This window comes from Amblyraja radiata, chromosome 2 (assembly GCF_010909765.2).
Source record: "Amblyraja radiata isolate CabotCenter1 chromosome 2, sAmbRad1.1.pri, whole genome shotgun sequence".
NCBI lineage: Eukaryota > Metazoa > Chordata > Chondrichthyes > Rajiformes > Rajidae > Amblyraja > Amblyraja radiata.
Window position 1 is genome coordinate 93,893,716 of NC_045957.1, and position 15,396 is coordinate 93,909,111.

Genomic DNA, 15,396 nt, shown 5'->3' on the forward strand with positions numbered 1-15,396 from the left:
GCGATAAACTGTGGGTATGTTTGACAGCAACTATCTATAATAGGCAATTGAGATCTTTTCTAAGTAGTGAAGTTGCTAAGATGATTCTGCTAAATCATCAATTTTAAAACCAGTAAATTTTAGATCTCTGATGTTTCCTGTCTATGAGAAAATCTGCAGTGGAGGCAAATATTGATGCAGTACATTGCCCTTAAATGAGTTATTGACAAAATGATCTGGAGCAGGCATATGGAAATAAACTACTAGCATTGTTCACTCATTTGGAATATTCAAGGACCTGCCATGTAGGAATAAGATTGTTTTAAAGGTAAATGGACATCATTTTTAAAAAAGAAAATTGCCAAGTTTGCAGAACGCTGTAGTGGAACCCACAAATTTAAGAATGGTTGCCATCTCTTGATAGGAAAACAATACTGTTGTGTCCCCGGGATGGCATTCATCAGTAGAGGTCAAATGGTGGTCCGTTTATTTGGCAAGGTACGCTTCATGCCATGCGTCTCATTTGAGCTGAATCTTTACGTTCCATTCTAACTATCACAAACTTTACAAGGTGAACAAACATTTTAAAGCTCCTGTGAAGCATTTAACTAAAGATGTGTGCCCACATGTCACATGGCATTAAATATGAGTTGCTTGGCAGGTTTTGTACCTGCCTATTAAGCTAGTTGGCAGTGCAGAGCAGATCCCTGCTGGGAGCTTATGCTAACCATTCATGTGTCCTGACTACAAACATTACTGGCAGTCAGCCATGAGCCCTTTGGGCTAACCTGATCCAGATGTTGAAGGGAGTATTCCACTGGGACTATAATAAACTTCAACAATAGAAATCTAAACAAAGCTAGATATTGAACTCAGTTGCACATTCTTCTTTGAATCTGAAGGTCTTGAGTTCAGGTTGAACTCTACAGTCTGGAGCTCAATCATCTAGGTAAATGTCGGTGAAGTCCTGAGAGAATGCACCTTTTGGAGATGCACCGTGCAAATGCAGCATTAGGTCAAGATCTCTTTTCTCTCAGAAAAGTGTAAAAATTCAGTTGCATTGTTTTGAAGACCCGCAGTGTTTTATTCTTGGAGACTGGCTAGATTTTATCTGAATAGCACATTGCTGCTTACTGGAGCAGCAATGTGCACAAATTGCTTGGCACACTTTCTGTAATATAACTGTGATCAGATATTGATAGGACTTCAAGTACTTCATTAGCTAGGAATCGATTTTCCATTCCCCAGAAGGAAGCATGAAAGGCACAATGTAAATCCAAGTCTTTTTATTTAAGAGTTTGGCTGTCTTTGGTGGGGTTTAAGACAAGAGGCAATTTAAGCAAAACATTATAACCTTCATCTAATTAAGTATGTAGATTTGCATTGTTAATTAATTTGTTAATTACTAAGAGCATCTGACCGGAACATTCCTCTACTACTTCATTAAGCAGAACAAAATGCTAATGCTTTTAATATAAAAAATAAATGCTGGCCATACTCAGCAGGCCAGTTATCATCTCAGTTAATGTTTCCGGTCAATAACCTTTTGCTGTTTTCCTTATCCTACCTGCCTTAAGTATACCAGCAATGCCTATATAGAATCATGGAAATGTTACAGCCCGGAAGAAGGTCATTCAGTCCATTCACTGCCGACATACAAGAGCAATCTTCAGTTCCACTCCAGAGCTCTTCCCCATAGCCCTGAAATATATTTTCCCTCAAGTATATATCTAATTATATTTTGAAAGCATTGACTGAATCTACTTCCACCACTGTTTAATAGGCAATTAATTTCAGATCATGACAGATAAAGAAAATGCTGCAGGTACTCAGCAGATTACTATTCTCTCTCTATGAATGCTGTCTGACTTGCTGGCTACATACAAACCTTCCTGTTTTAATTTCAGATTTCCAGCATCTGAAGATTTTGGTTTCAAGTTAATGTCTATTCAGTGTATGAAAATATATAGACAATAGACAATAGGTGCAGGAGTAGGCCATTTGGCCCTTCAAGCCAGCACCGCCATTCAATGTGATCATGGCTGATCATCAACAATCAGTTCCTGCCTTCTCCCCATATCCCCTGACTCCGCTATTTTTAAGAGCCCTATCTAGCTCTCTCTTGAAAGCATCCAGATAACCTGCCTTTATGTCTTTATATTAAACCTGACTTTTTTGCCAGTCATTCGAGTTCCTGAGCTATACACTGATGGGAACTGGTTTCCTCTCATTACTAAGCCATGATAATATTCGTCTCTATCAATTCATCTCTGAATACCTCTTTGCTCCAGGAACAGTCCCTGTTTCTCCAGTCTATCAACACAGTTGACATGCCTTAACCCAAGAACTCTCTTGAAAATATTTTCACTACCCCTGATGGGCTTTTGTATCCATTCAAGTCACTAGATCTGGATGAGACGAGACTGGACTAGAGAGAAAAGATTTTGCCTTCCATCACAGTGGGTCCACTGTGATGGATGTTTGTGTGAATTAAATTGTGTGTATGTCTAGGAAATTGTATTTGTTTGTATGGCTGTGGAAACAGAATTTTGTTTGAGCCTCACTGAGGCTCAAATGACAATAAATGGTATTGTATTGGTATTGTATTGTATGTAACAATCTGATTGTTGCTGAAACAGTGCGTTATGAGGTTATATTTTCACTACCTGTCGGTACTCATGGATCTTAGGATTCTATGCTCTTTTAATAGCTGTTCTTTCAAAGTGCACTGTCACTTTCAACGATTTGTGGAAATGTCCCTCCAAGTGCTCCTGTACCTGGCACTCTTTAGACAGTGAGTTGTGAATCATCCAGAGAGTTGTGAATTTGTGGAATCACCCAGAGAGTTGTCGAATTCTATGCCTCAGAAGGCAGTGGAGGCCGATTCACTGGATGGAGTTAGATAGAGCTCTTAGGGCCAGCAGAATCAAGGGATATGGGGAGAAGGCAGGAACGGGGTACTGATTGTGGATGATCTGCCATGATCACATTGAATGGCGGTGCTGGCTCGAAGGGCCTAATGGCCTACTCCTGCACCTATTTTCTAACTATCTATGACATTGGACATTTATATTCAGTCACGATGAAGTGCCCTGACTCAAAACGTCAACTGTCCATCTCTCTCCACAGATGCTGCCTGAATAGCTGAGTTCCTCCAGCATATTATTTGTTGCGAAGGTAGACATAAAATGCTGGAGTAAATCAGCGGGACAGGCAGCATCTCTGGAGAGAAGGAATGGGCGACGTTTTGGGTCGAGACCCTTCTTCAGACTACGTCAGGGGAATGGGGAGGACAAAGATAGAATGTAGTCGGAGACAGTAAGACTGGTGGGAGAACTGAGAAGGGGGAGGGGATGGAGAGAGAGGGAAAGCAAGGGCTATATGAAGTTAGAGAAGTCAATGTTCATACCGCTGGGATGCTAGCTACCCAAGTGAAATATGAGATGCTGTTCCTCCAATTTGCGCTGGGCCTCACTCTGACAATGGAGGAGGCCCAGGACAGAAAAGATAGATTTGGAATGGGAGGGGGAGTTGAAGTGCTTAGTAACCGGGAGATCAGGTAGGTTAAGGCAGATTGAGCGGTGGTGTTCAGTGAAACGATCACCGAGCCTGCACTTGGTTTCATCGATGTAGAGAAGTTGATACTTGGAACAGCGGATACAGTAGATGAGTATTTGTTGCTCCAGATTCCAGCAACCGCAGTCTCTTGCATCTCCATTTATAATCTTTCCTTATGCTCCACCATAAATCATCGCTGTGGACTTTTCTGCATTACATTTAATCCATTATATCTCTGATCATGTCCCTGTTTCCTTTTGAATTCCATTACTGTCTCGCTCACTATTTGATGGATTGGGACTAGAAGTGGAGTGGGGTGAATATAATGCTTCTGGGCCTCAAAAATGTCCCAGCCTCTACCCCCACACCACCCTAGGATTTTGTTGCAGTCCAAAGCAATACCTCAATTTTTGTTGAGCAGCATGAAATGATCATAAATGTTATTGTTTGTATATGCCATTGATGAAAAGTACAGTTGACAATTTGATTTTTATAAGGAGTTACCACCAAATTGACTCTTGCAGCTAAGTTGCATGAGTGACAACCAAATAAATATTATTATAAGTCAATAGGAAAAATGTTTGGACTAAAATGAACTGTCATAAAAGATCAGGATTATTTTAGCTACAGTAAAACGTATTCTCAGCACTGATTTATTACTGTGATATTTTAAAAAGGCAGAGTTCCTCACGATTATATTGGATAAACTGTATTTTTTTTCTGGCAGGGTTACCATAGATTGTGTGTCAACACAGGCCTAGAAGCGAAGTGGTGTGGCCTTATCCCAGTGGGAAATCGGTGCAATGTAACAACAACTGGACTCAAGTGGAATCTGAGTAAGTGTGAACACATGTCCAACATTTGCTGGGATTTGATTCTAGAAGTTGTTTTCATCCTGCTGTAGTACAACAAAAGTTTAATGCCTGTCTCATTCAAGAATGCTACATCTTGGGTAGTGATGAGTTGCCAAGATTTTTTTGCTGTGAATTCAGATTTTGATATTTAATGTGAATATTTCAGTATTCATCAAATTTTTATACTGATTTATAAAACTATGCTTGACTTATGAGTCCCACATTGTGAAGGCTTAACATATATTTTATATAGGTTATTGATTTTTTATTTGAAGTGTTGAAAATATATTTGCTGTGTTTAATATGGAAGTGCTTTAAAGTACTGAGCTAATGGAGGGGTTGTAAATGATAATTATTTTCGGAATGTAAGTAGGCACATTTATTGCAAGACAGGGTCTGTGTTTTGCATGGGAAATACAATCAAAACAGTGCATGCTGAGAAAAAAGGTATTAATCATTTATTAATAATTTATTTATCACATCATCACTCCCTTTATGTTTGAAAGAGCGGCCAACTTCACGAGAATAGCTAATTCTTTGAAAAGATCAACATTCCAAATAAGAGATTGATGGTGTTACGGAGCCAGGGATTATTGACTGGACACAAATATTAAATGGCAATCAAAAATGTAATTCCTTTTAATGGAGAACAATCTTGGAAGCTACAGTGCCCTCCATAATGTTTGGGACCGAGACCCATCATGTATTTATTTGCCTCTTTACTCCACAATTTGTGATTTGTAATAGAAAAAAATCACATGTGGTTAAAGTGCATATTGTCAGATTTTAATGAATGCCATTTTTATACATTTTGGTGTCACCATGTAGAAATTACAGCTGTGTTTACACATAGTCCCCCTATTTCTACATGGTGAAACCAAAATGTATAAAAATACCCTTTAATAAAATCTGACAATGTGCACTTTAACCACATGTGATTTTTTAAATTATAAATCTCAAATTGTGTACAGAGGCAAATATGTAAATGATGGGTCTTTGTCCCAAACATTATGGAGGGCACTGTATTAAAGGAACCGGGTTTAGGAGGTACACATTATGAAGTTCTCCTGAAAACAATCTTCAAAGAAAAATATATGCCAGTAATTAGATAATAATTGTTATTTTGGAATCAGTGGCCAAGTGGTGGTGCTTGCAGTTAAGTGTAATGTGAGCTACCCACTAAGATTCAACAGTGTAGTCTTTGTCCCAAACATTATGGAAGGCACTGTAATATGTACAGAAGCTAATTATTTTTTCATTAGCGTAAAAATAAATCAGCAAACCCACAAGAAAACTACTTCTGCATTGCGGAGAAACTGAATTGGAACCATAAACCACGCCACTGCCAATTCACCAGACCCATTCTAGTAGTTCATTAAAAGTGATAACAGTGAATCCAGCAGCACTGGTCCAGCAAGAGAACATTACCATGAGGTTTTCACTGTGTAAAGCAGGGTCTTTACAGCTTCAGCAAAGTTCATGTTGGGTGCATCACTAAAGAGCCCAGGAAATGTTGTCTAGGCATAAATAATAGTTTTCATCACTCGTGCCACAGTTCACAACAAAAATCTATTGTTGCAGTACCATGCCCTTCGACATTATGGACACACGTTGGCCCTGAACAACTTTATTTCTTACAATGGTTGCCTGCAGACTTGCCTGCAAGTAGCTGCTGTCTGCTCTCTTTTGCCGGGTCCTGTCTCAGTATATTGAAATCTGTTTTGGCCCCAGTTTACTGTTCCTCAGGTGGGGACATCGTGGCTGTGGTGCACACAGGTGGAGCGGTGGCTGTGGGAGGCAGCAGGTCAATGTTACCTTTGGCCGGTGCGGTTGCAGGGGCCATGAGTCACGGTGTGGGAATGGGAAAGCAAGGCAGCTGCTGGAGATGGGTGAGTTTTCAGATCGAGTGCAGCCCGCAGCAGCTGCACGGAATGCTGGCAGCCATGAAAGAACCAACAGCATCACGCTGGTCCAGGCCAACCCATAGATCATGGATTTCCCCACACTTATCTACTGCCACCTGAAAACCAGACCTAAAGTGGGAAAATAATGGGCCTGCCCCACTTTCGTGATTTTTTTCGGCGACTGTCGGTACCCGTCATAGTCGCAGCAGGTGGCCGAAATTTTTCAACATGTTGAAAATCCAGCGGCGACCAGAAAAAGGTACGACTCTTTGAGCGACTTCTCATGACCATGAAATCCAAAATGGCGTAGGTGGGACAGGCCCTTAACAAATACATATCTCCTAAGGCCAAGATCAGACTTAAAATTTTCAGTGATATCTGTACTATTACTAAAACTCTTGTCATGTCCTCTTCCGGTTTGCGTTGTTTTTAAATTTGCGCAAAAAATGATCCCCCATAGCACTATGATTTTTCGCCACCTTACTCACCATCAAGTCAAATAAGTTTTGTTCCGATTGGTGAAATAGTACACAAGTTATGAAGGTTTAAAAATCGTAAACACCGTTCCTTCCGGCACCCACTGTCAATAACGGCGGCGAGGAAAATAAAAAGCTGAAGCAGCAGAGTGTGTTGAGCAGCGTGCGGGCAGTGAGCAGCTTGCGGAGAGTGAGCAGCTTGCGGAGAGCTTGTGGACAGTGAGCAGCGTGCGGAGAGTGAGCAGCGTGAGGGCAGAGAGCAGCGTGTGGGCTGCTTCTGCGGCGACCAGCACGATGAGCCGGAAGCTGTTGGGTTGAACCGGAAGTCTCTGAGTGAAGCCGGAGTGGGACCGGGATCTGCTGCGTGAGACCGAAAGCTGAAGGTGTGGGGTGAGCAGAGTGCGAGCTGCATATGCTGCGACCACCCCCCTTCCCCCTCCCCCCACACCCCACCCCCCCTCCCAAACTCCCCATTCCCCCTTCCCCACACCCCCCCCTTCTCCCCCACACCCCCTTATCCACACACCCCTCCACCACCACCCCTCCCCCACACCCACACCCTCATGCACCCCCTCCCACACACCTTCTCCCCCTCCCAAACACCCCCACCACCACACTCCCCCACACACCCCCTCCCCCACGCACCCCCTCCCACACACCCCCTCCACCACGCACCATCTCCCCCAAACCCCCCCACACAAGAGTCGTCATGTTTCTGGCAGCAACAAAGTTGCGAAAATTCACAGAAAAGTATTATCTTCTGCCTGCCTCTGCATGTGGCCCGTCTTTCTTGGTGCATCCACCCCCCCACCCCCAAAATGTGTTTCCAACATTTTCTGTGTTTATCACAGTTCCAATATTTTATGATGCATGAGATTTCGAAATACTTTTTGATATTCATCTGACTGTTGATCTGTTTGAAAAAGAACCACAGTACCGCTCCTGTGTTTGAGACTGTGATGGAGTGAGAGCGAGAGCTGGTCTTGTCTCTAGTTGAATGATTTGGCAAGATCTCAGGCTGGTGGTGCTCTGCCTGCTGAATACCTTTTATGTGTAGATTTGTATTTGTAGCTTTTTATGGACCTTTAACCTAAAGTTGTTGCCATTGGCTATATTTTGTGATGGATTAGTGACTGACTTTCACATTGGCAATTCAATGAATTGCTCTTGCTTGCAGCTTTGTAGTTTGTACCATTAGGGAGAAGGAATGACTGATTGGATGGTTGAATTTCATGTACCTTCTTGGTCCCAAGCTGCCTGGCAGCTCAGAGGATGGAACAAAGTCGGAAATATTACATTTTCCCACATTGTTATCCTTGGCATAAATGCTTAATAAGAAATGAGCTGTAAATGAGAATGCAAGCCTATTTTGTGAAGTGAACCCATGACCCTTGGTCGAACATATTTGATTTAAAGTATTATAGAGCCTCTCTTGTTTTTAATTGATTTCAGAATATTAAATGTAATAGTCAGACTTTTAATTCTATTTGAAAATCTTACCTGTCACAGTAATCAAGCTGAAACAGGGATCCCTGAAATTTTCTGGAGTGCATTACATTTTTTAGTAGTACAGAATATCCCAAAACGATTTGACATTCACTCCCTGTTATAAGTGAGGCACCAAATGTACACACAGTAAGATCCCACATAAGGCATTGTGATAATGATCAGATAAAGTGTTTGGTGTGGGGGAGGGAGGAGCTGTTGGCAATGTGGCTGGGATGGCAGGGAGAGCACAACGCTTACTTTTTGAAAAAATGCTATGGGATGTAACAAATAATGACCTCGACAACAGTGCAACATTCCTTTGTTCCTGCTCTGTATTGTCAGCCTTGAATGGTCTTTACCCTTAGATTCAGAGGGAGAAAATGCCAATTAAGCCACAACTGAGAAAGCCACTTGGAAAAAAAAAGCTGCAGAATATTTAGCTGAAACATGGGAATAGTGATTACAAATACATCTCAGTATCTGTGGTGAAATTTCACTGACAGTATTTTGTTAATGATAAATTAAATACCTCTTTTTATTAGTTAAGCACTTTATTGACTGCAATAAAAAATATATAGAATTTGCTTTCATGTTCCCATTACACTGATATATTTTTCTCTATCGCATTAAGGTCAAAGTACAAAGGTTTAAACGAGATATGCACCATCAAGAGCACCTCTCTCCACTATAGATCCATGAATGTCTTAACGTGAGCATTAGTGCTTGAGGCTTTCAACATGTCTCGTCTATGTATAAGGGACTCGGAAATCTGTTTCTGGTAATTAATTGAATTATTTAGGTTTTAATAGACAAAGTGTGGAATGCACTACCATGGGTGAAGGTGGAACAACATACCGTGGTGCATTTAAGAGGCTTTGAGATGGGCACATGAATATGCATGGAATTGGGCGATATGGATCATGTGCAGGCAGAGGAGATTTAGTTTACTTTGGAATTATGTTCGCCACAGACATGATGGCTGAAGAACCTCTTCCTGTGCTGGACTATTCTATGTTTTTTATAAATTGATTTAGCTTCAGAGCACTTAAACTAACACCTCACACACAAAATACATTCTGTAACATTAAGACCATTCCCATTTTTATAAAAAATGCAAACTTGCTTTTTATTTGTTTTAACCATCACAGAGATTGCAGCTCCAGTGGTACCTTGAGAGGGAAGTGAGTGGTTAAGTGGCCTTCTATTATATCATTAAGTTCTACCCAACTGTAATTCAATTCATTACCAGAAACAGATTTCCGAGTCCCTTGTACAGAGAAGAGACGCATTGAAAGCCACAAGCACTAATGCTCACATTAAGATATTCATGGATCTATAGTGGAGAGAGGTGCTCTTGGTGGTGCTCCTGTACAGGAATCACAGAGAGTAAATTGCCCAAGCTCTAATTTTCTTTGCACTCTCATAATGGTGCCAGACTCCAAATTGTGCCATTAATATTTCAGGACTGTTCTGTCAACAGCAGCACTGTGCTTGTAAAACATTCAGCACCATTTTGCGCTTGTATAATGCTATGAAGGGGCTAGTAAGAGCAAACAGTAGAACCAACTCTCCTGAGCTGAGAGATTAAATATCAGGGGGAGTAAGTTTAAAGTAATTGGTAGAAGGATTAGAGAGGTAAATTACTCCCCCTAAATGAACATAGGGTTTAAGAAAAACTGTCCTAAAGGATAATTGAGGTAAGACTACTTGCATATTCTATGACCTGCATGGTTATGGATCAATTTATTTTTCATGGGGTTGCTCAGTGGTGCAGCGGTTGAGTTGCTGCCTTACAGCGCCAGAGACCATGGTATGATCCTGGGTGACTATGACTATGGTGCTCTCTGTATGAAATTTGTATGTCCTCTCTGACTGCATGGGTTTTCTCCGGGTGTTCCAGTTTATTCCCACAGTCCAAAGACGTGCAAGTCTGTTGAATAATTGGCTTCTGTAAATAATAATAATAATAATAATAATATCTTTTATTGTCATTGCACGTCAGTGCAACGAGATTTAGTGTGCAGCTCCACTGATGTACAAGAAAGGTAAATAAATACAATACATAAATAAGCAAGCTGAATTGATTGACGTGACCATCTGAGGGAGACTGTCCAAAGGGGATGGGTGGGGGGGCACTCATTAGGGCCGGTTCAAAGCCGCTATAGCTCTTGGGATAAAACTGTTTCTGAGTCTGGAGGTTCGGGCGTAGAAGGCCTTGTAACGTCTGCCAGAGGGAAGTAGTTGAAACAGACCGTGGCAGGGGTGTGATGAGTCCTTATGGATGCTGAGGGCCTTCCTGAGGCACCGCGTGTGGTAGATGCCCTCCAAGGCTGGTAGCTCTGTCCCGATGATCCGCTGCGCTCTGTTGACGACGCGCTGAAGAGCTCTCCTCTCTGCCTCCGTGCAGCTGAGATACCACACAGAGATGCCATACGTTAGTATGCTCTCTGTGGTGCAGCGGTAGAACGTTGTCAGCAGCTGTTGGGGCAGACCAGTCTTTTTTAATGTCCTCAGGAAGAACAGTCATTACTGTGCCTTCTTGACCAGCGCGGCGGTGTTTGTGGACCATGTGAGGTCTTCTGAAATGCGAGTGCCCAGAAACTTAAAGCTGGACACTCTCTCCACACTTTCCCCGTAAATGGAGATTGGGGCGTATTCTCCAGAATGGGACCTCCTGAAGTCAATAATCAGCTCCTTGGTCATGGAGGTGTTTAGTGCCAAGTTGTTATTGGCGCACCAGTCCGCCAGGTTCTGCACTTCCGCTCTGTAGTTTGTTTCATCACCGTTGGTGATCAGCCCAATCACTGTTGTGTTGTCTGCAAACTTCACGATGGTGTTGGTGTCGAATGCAGGGACACAGTCGTGAGTGAAGAGGGAGTAGAGCATGGGGCTTAGTACACAGCCCTGTGGTGTGCCAGTGCTCAGGGTGATGGTGGAGGACAGGTGCGGGCCCAGTCTCACTGCCTGCGGTCGCTCCGTGAGAAAGTTCAGGATCCAAGCGCATATCGGTGAGCTGAGGCCTAGCTGGTGGAGTTTGGTGGTGAGCTTGGTGGGGATGACCGTATTGAATGCAGAGCTATAGTCAATGAAGAGCATCCTCACATACGTGCCCTGTCTGTCCAGGTGAGTCAGGACAGTGTGAAGGGCCAGAGAGATGGCATCCTCTGTCGATCTATTTGCCCTGTATGCAAATTGATGGGAGTCCAGTGAGGCAGGGATGCTGGATTTAATTTGGAAGAGGACCAGCCTTTCGAAGCACTTCATAGGGATTGGAGTTAGGGCAACCGGCCGGTAGTCGTTGAGGTTGGTGATTTTGGACTTTTTCGGCACCGGCACTATGGTGGCTGTTTTCAGGCACTTGGGGACCGTTGCCAGAGATAGAGATAGATTGAAGATTCTCGTGAATACCTCCGCCAGCTGTCCAGCACAGTCCTTTAATACTCTTCCCTGGACTCCATCCGGGCCTGCAGCCTTGCGTGGATTGATCCTACGCAGAGCGCACTGTACCTCCTGAGTGCTCAGTGTTAAGGCCTGTCCCTCCGCCATGGCCGGGGTTATTCCACACCTGGTGGTGTTGCCAGTTTCGAACCGGGCAAAGAAGGTGTTTAGTTCGTTGGCCAGTGTGATATCACCGTGGGGGCAGGCGGGGCTGCTCTTGTAGTCAGTGATGTCCCTGACACCCTGCCACATGCTTCTGGTGTCCGCGGTATTGAAGTGGTCTTCTACCCTTTGCCTGTGGATGACTTTGGTCTTTTTTATGCCTCTGTTCAGGTTCGACCTGGCCGCACTGTAGGCAGAAGTGTCCCTGGATTTAAAGGCGTAGTTGCGTGCCCTTAGCAGATCCTGAACCTCCTTGTTCATCCACGGTTTCCGGTTTGGGAACATCTTTATTTGCTTGTCCACTGTGACAGTCTCCACACAGCAGTTGATGTAGGAGAGCACAGTGGATGTGTACTCCTCCAAGTCTATCTCTGTACCACTGGTAGCCTGTTGTGCAAAAAATTGTCCCTAGTCTGCAGGATAGAACTAGTGTATGGGTGATCACTAGTTTGTTTGGACCCGGTGGGTCAAAGGACGTGTTTCTGTGCTGTACCTCTAAACCAAACGTGAAAAAACCCCGAAACTGGCAGGGGCATAATGGAAGGTGGGATAGTTCATTTTTGACTAGCATGGGTATAATGGACGCGATGACCACCTCCTGTATCATATGTTTTTTTTATAATCCATCACCAGACCCCATGGCAAATCTTAGGTCTGGAACTTCCTTAATGCGGCTTTTTCACGGGGCGACTTGACGCAAGATGTAACCAGAGTGAAGTGGTCGTGGTCTAGCACGATATCACACGATATAACGGGGGGTAGATAAAGAGTTCCCACGGTACTCGGCATTTCTGTTATTTGTGCGAGTGACTTGTCCGTCTCCCGAGCTTTCCCATTAAATCTTGAATGAACATTGTGAAGTGTTGTTAAATCATCACGTGGCACAAATGATGTCACTTTTTTTTCACACACTATAAACATCCTCCCTTGGTTGAATTGGCTCATTTGGAGACATGTTTTACTGTGTATGTGGGAGACACAGATGGACTGAGCACAGTACCTCGGTCTTACTGTGTGTGGGAGAGGGGGAGAAAGAGACGTACACTCACAGAGGCAGAGTCTCTCAGCCTGTGTAAGAGGGAGGGAGGGAGAGAGAGAGAGAGGCACACACAAGGTGGATGTGAAATCTCACCTGCCTGTTTCAGTGACAGACACCCGCCGCCAGTAAATGAAGACTGCAAAACTGGGACCCTGGTTCTGGACTCCCCCAACATCGGGAACATTCTTCCTGCATCTAGCCTGTCCAATCCCGTAGATACTGATTAGACCGGTATCTATTTATTTACTTTATTAATGATTTCAATTAAATATTGGGAACATCAGGCCGCAAACATTATTTCTTGAGTGTTAGTGCTGGACTTTGACTCGACCTTCCTAGTTAGCCGGCGCCTGAGACTGAGCCAAGCAATGTCCAGACCTGACTTCAACACAAAGTGATGGAGGAACTCAAAGGGTCAGGCTCGTCCAACGCTCTGTGTTTTGATCGTGATTCCTGCATCTGCAGTTCCTCGTGTCTACAGACCAGAGTTGCCACTTGACTTCGAGATGACCATCACAGAGCATACGGAAGATAGACACGAAATGCTGGAGTAACACAGCGGGACGGGCAGCATCTCTGGAGAGAAGGAATGTGTGACGTTTCGGTTCGAGACCCTTCTTCAGAGTCTCGTCCCGAAACGTCACCCATTCCTTTTATCCAGATGCTGCCCGTCCAGTATTTTATGTCTGTCTCCAGTATTACTGTGTCTATCATCGGCGCAAACCAACATCTACAGTTCTTCCCGACACATTAGAGGATACCGTCTCGCCATCACTCGGATTACCCGCTTCATTTCCATAATGTTGCCACCTCTCTTTACTTTGCTTACTGAAGCCTGATCCTTGTCACACTCAGTGCTCTATCGCCCAGCCTCTCATCTTTCAATCGGGTTCGGCCAGGAAGGAACTGCAGATGCTGGATTAAAACGAAGATAGACACAACATGTAGCTCAGCGGGACAAGCAGCATATCAGAAGGGTCTCGACCTGAAATGTCACCCATTCCTTCTCCCCAGAGATGCTGCCTGCCGTCGAGTTACTCCAGCATTCTCTTTAAACCGGCATCTGCTGTTCCTTCCGACACATGCACAAGAAATAAGCAACTTTTCGGGCCGAAACGTTGCCTATTTCCTTCGTTCCATAGATGCTGCTGCACCCGCTGAGTTTCTCCAGCATTTGTGTGTGTGGGTGGGAGTTGGGGGGGGGGGGGGGGGGGATTCGAATCGGAACCCTTCTTCAGACATCCTAATCGGAATTGAGTCTGAAGATGTGTCTCGTCCCGAAACATCACCTATTTTTCTCCAGAGATGCTGCTTGACTCGCTGAGTTACTCCAGCTTTTTGTGTCTGTCTTCGATTTAAACCAGCATGTGCAGTTCACTCCTTACACGGGTCTCTGGAGAACATTGATTGGTAGCGTTCCGGACCCTGCTTCGGAAAGGCATCGATCGCTAGTCGGCGAGGACTCCGAGCTGTATCTCTCAAAGAAGTACATGTGAAAAATTTCTCACGGGCCCTAAAAATGCGGGACCTTTCAGTAAAGTCCCTTTTAAAGATTCTTGAATCTCATTAACATAACTCATGAATAAGTTGATGTCCATATGCGGATGCAAATCTTTATTTTTTAAATTCAATCCCACAGAAGACAATTTTTACTCACCTTCTGTCCCCTCTGTCCAGCTTCCGGGTTCACCGTTCGCAGGAGTTCCCACGGTAACCGCAAGAGTTATTACGGATATCGCACGGATATCGCACTGGCCACTATGTTCATACAATGTTGCAATGCTCAACCACAAGTGTACAAGTCACTCTTGGAGAAATTCAAACTTGCTTGAATTTTCTCCCGAGTCACCAAGTTACACGATTACCTGCCGTTAGCGCCACGGTGGTCCACGGTGGTCCACGAATGCCGTACTGTTATCGCACGAGGTTCCCACGATGTTAAACTCTGGTTAACTCTTGCGTCAAAGTCGCCCCGTGAAAAAGCCCGAATGCTGCATTTTCAGTTCACTGAATGGATGGGTTAATATGATTTCTGCGGTGAGTTCTCTCAGCAATTCTTCTCACCCTGCCATTCTGTTTCCTCTGTGCAGGCTGGGACAAAATGACCACCTATATGAGTTTCTACAAAATAGTATTTAGTTTGCTAATTTTGAGCTGTTCCTGCCTCAATAATAATACTGTTTTTATATTCAGTCACAGAGGTTGGTTAAACATTTTCGCTCAATGGCTCAGCTGAACTCAATAAATGTCAAAATGTCAAATGTAAGGCCATCCATTTTTTCATTACAAAATCTGAATAGTATCAATCTGTGCATCCTCCAGACTTCAGCATGAAAGATAAAGTAACTTAGAATTATATCACAAAAAACCGCATTGCTGCAAACCTTAATCTGCTTTATCCTTGACATGAAAAGTGGGCGCTGTATCACTGATATTGTGGCAAACTACAGAAATGATTTTAAGCACAATTTTTAAGTTATTAATTGAAACAGGATATA

At 43.6% G+C, this 15,396-nt stretch overlaps 1 protein-coding gene across 2 annotated transcripts in view; it reads left to right on the plus strand.

The window, feature by feature from the left end:
- tpk1 (thiamin pyrophosphokinase 1) overlaps positions 1-15,396 on the plus strand; it is a 354,474-nt gene that overhangs the window by 206,328 nt on the left and 132,750 nt on the right. For both annotated transcript variants that reach the window (XM_033050403.1, XM_033050412.1), the window contains exon 8: positions 4,265-4,373. In XM_033050403.1, the coding sequence (XP_032906294.1) occupies positions 4,265-4,373 (109 nt within the window). The remainder of the gene's footprint in view (positions 1-4,264; positions 4,374-15,396) is intronic.